This window comes from Limanda limanda, chromosome 2 (assembly GCF_963576545.1).
Source record: "Limanda limanda chromosome 2, fLimLim1.1, whole genome shotgun sequence".
Classification (NCBI taxonomy): Eukaryota; Metazoa; Chordata; class Actinopteri; order Pleuronectiformes; family Pleuronectidae; genus Limanda; species Limanda limanda.
This window is the reverse complement of record NC_083637.1, coordinates 23,646,380-23,649,907: the sequence shown is the minus strand read 5'-3', so window position 1 is coordinate 23,649,907 and position 3,528 is coordinate 23,646,380. Positions and strand designations below refer to the sequence as shown.

Below are 3,528 nucleotides of genomic sequence, written 5' to 3'. Positions count from 1 at the left end.
TTACAGTTTTTGTTGAACACTCTCTACTCTCCCAGGAGTCAAACATATCTATATTACCTATAAGTGTAACCTCATTATCTATTACTGTTATTGATTATTGGATGTGCTGACAGATTTTCCTGAAAGCACGGGGGTCAGACATCTCACCTCATTCCACAGGGTCTGAATATATGTCTGCTTGCTCTCACCCCTCACCCCCCACCCCTCACTACAACATGGGTGTGAGGACCCAACCCTACATAACTTCCATTCTGGTCTGACTGAGAGGACGAACCCCCACTTCACAGCACAGGGAGGGACGGCGAGGACGGAGAAAGTGAGTGAGAAAGAGTGAGCGAGACGGGGAGAAAGTCGGAGGATGAGAGTTGATATCGGAGGAGGGCCAATGGCGTCTTGAGCTCACACGTGGGTGTGCGACATATTTGGACAAATGAAGGTGATCCTGAGCCTGGACCAGTCGAAGCACCGCAGGTTCTGATCTGGTTTTGTCGGAGGTGTTTGGAAAACTCTACTCGACCGACAACTTCTGGACAAACATCCTGGAATTAGAGAGGATCTACAACTTTTCACCCGTCTAATGTGGTTTGCTCGGAGCACAGTGCTAAGTGTGGGTATTTGTGACCGATGGGTCAGTGTGCCTATCTGGACAGCTTGAGCTATCCCACATCACAACCAGAGATTTCTCTTCCTCTGCGTTTCAAATTCTTCGCTCTGAATCAACAACACAGAAATAGAGTATCGGAGAGTCCCCACAAGGTGAGTAAACCCAACAGAGCATAACAGTGCACCAACGACCTCGGTGCCCACTCCCTGCTTATCGTTCAACACGTCCGTTGAAGACACTGGAAGCTGTTTGAGCAAAGCTGAGTCATTCAGTCATGACTGGAGATGACTAAAAACTAAACTAAAACTAAAACAGTGTTGTGACTTCATCTTCAACTTGATGAGGAGATCACACAGAGACTGAAGAAGAAAGAGAAGCTCCATCGTGGGGTGAGAGGAACCAGGGCTAATTCTGTCTGCTTTTGTCTGATCGATGTCATCAATACGTCAAAACTAGAAACTCTGAACTGGTTGGACTCCACATCATCCTCTGTTGTGGTACTACTGCCGACCCACAGCTCTCTGAGGCCTTGAGTCACCTCTTAAATCTAGACCTCTGGATTTCTCCTGCACTCACCCAGCCATGGATTCCCTGGCTGGTCCGTACCTCAACAAGAAGGCCCTCTGCTCACCTCTGGGTGCTGCCCGCCTCTGCCAGCTGGCCTTGGGCTGTGCTGTGATCGCCATGGTAGCCCACAGTGCCGGCTACAGCGGGTCACATGGTGTGTTCTGCATGGCGGCGTGGTGCTTCTGCTTCGCCATGACGGTGGTGGTGTTCTTTCTGGATGCTACCCGTCTCCACAGCTGCCTCCCCATATCCTGGGACAACCTGACGGTCACGTGTGCCGCCTTCGCCACGCTCATGTAAGTCACATGTTGAGGTGTAAGTCAGGATGCGTGTTTGTGTCTTTGAGGTTGCATTAACAGAAAGGTTACGTGAAAGAAGTTACACTTTTCTATTAAAACTTCCATTTTCTGTTATTAACCAAACGTTTTGTCAGTGCAGTAGGAGGTGTTTAATGCACGTGCACTGTAAACGTAAAAATAGTATTAGTATTATATATAAACTTTATTTATAAAGCACCTTTGATGAAGCTTAAGGTTTTTTTAATCTATGAATTTAGATAAAAGACATAAAGATATAGAATGAACAAGAAAACAGTTGTAGAAAAGTAATGATAAAGAATGGAAATCAATCCCTGTAAGTAAAACGTGAGAAGGAATAAGAGACTGAAGTATAAGACCACTGAATAATAAAATACTATGATGAAATAATAAATAGAAGTAAAGACGGAATAACATCAGCACCTAAAACATGTTAAATACAACATTTTAAAAGAAGAAGAGAAAAGTGCAGCAGCAGCCTATGTTACTTGGAATATAGGCCTACCAGTAGAATTTAAGTTTTTTTCATTATGGTTAGTGCAGTTGCTGTTATTAAAGATGGATTTTGGTACCATGAGTGAAACTTTGTGCACGGTTAACATCCAGAAAAGGTGTGGGTAGAAAACAAATTGACTCTAATGGTGATGGGAAAAATTTAACCAATTTTAAAACATACCAATGAATTAAGTTTCTTTCAAATATAATCAGAAATATTGTTAATATAACTTAAAGATGAACAAACTTCATTTATTAATTTTTTCAGTGTATCAATCAAAATGTTCAACTCCTGTGAGAGCACTCTCTCCTCGTGGGACTTTGAATTTGTGAAATCCCAGTGCACCACAGTATCATACTGAACAGTATGGAGCTAAACTAAAGATATTTGCCAAGTCCGAATATTTCTATGTAATTGGACTGAACTATTTAGTTAAGTCAGACCAATTGGTTTCACTCAAATTAAAAGAGTAAGTTTATTTCACTTACCAGTTGGATCAACGTGACAATAGTAAGTAAATCAGTTTGGTGTCATATTTACCAACCTTATGTAAGGCAATAATTTTCCTGGAATATTCTTTGTTTTTTAAACTGAAATATATGTTTCACATTTTATATTGTGGTACTGTGAAATGACAACCTGATTCAGTGTAGAAAGTTTCTCAAAATCCTACATAAGTTTTAACAATAGCCTGATAAAAAGCTGTTATCGCCATATTTTCATTGGTTGTTCATTTTCAAATAGAGGCAACTTTGTCACACTTTGTCCAGAAATGTATTAAAGCAGCTGTGTAATCATTATTGTTTTACTAATGGTAGAAAAACTTTTTCCCTCTGGTTTGATTCCATCATATATATTTGATGACGTCATCCTTTTCTGTCTCCTCCTGCAGGTATGTTACAGCCTCCGTGGTCTACCCTCTCTTCTTTGTTCGTATCGAGTGTCCCTACGCCGGCTGCGAAGTCCGAGATTTCCGCATCGCCGTCACCGTCTGCTCCATCATGGCCACTCTGGCCTACGGGGCCGAGGTGGCTCTGTGCCGGGCCAGGCCGGGCCAGGCTGTTGTGGGCTACATGGCCACGGTCTCGGGCCTCCTCAAAGTCGTGCAGGGTTTCGTCACCTGCATCATCTTCGGAGCTCTGGCCAACGGGAGCGAGTATTCCCGTTACGCTGCCACGATCTACTGCGTGGTAGTCTACGCTTTCTGCTTCGCTCTGACTGCTCTGGTGGTCATCATGACCGTGTGTGGCCGGACCAAAGCCGTGCGCTGCATGCCCTTTGACCGCTTCACAGTGGTGTGCACCCTCCTGGAGGTTCTGCTCTACCTGAGTGCATCAGTGGTGTGGCCCGTGTTCTGCTTTGACACGAAATACGGGTCGCCATGGAGACCGTCGTCATGTCCCCGGGGGAAGTGTACGTGGGACAGCAAGGTTGTGGTGGCTGTGTTCTCTTTCGTCAACTTTGTTCTGTACCTGGTGGACCTGATCTACTCTCAGAGGACAAAATTTGTCTCCTCACATGTGCCCACTTTCTCACGGGCGTAG

At 44.4% G+C, this 3,528-nt stretch overlaps 1 protein-coding gene across 1 annotated transcript; it reads left to right on the top strand.

Moving 5' to 3' along the window:
* The first annotated feature begins 1,186 nt into the window (after positions 1 to 1,186).
* LOC133018948 (myeloid-associated differentiation marker-like protein 2) lies at positions 1,187 to 3,528 on the top strand. The gene is made up of 2 exons (XM_061085292.1): positions 1,187 to 1,467; positions 2,877 to 3,528. The coding sequence occupies exons 1-2, from the start codon at positions 1,187 to 1,189 to the stop codon at positions 3,526 to 3,528; spliced, it is 933 nt and encodes a 310-aa protein (XP_060941275.1).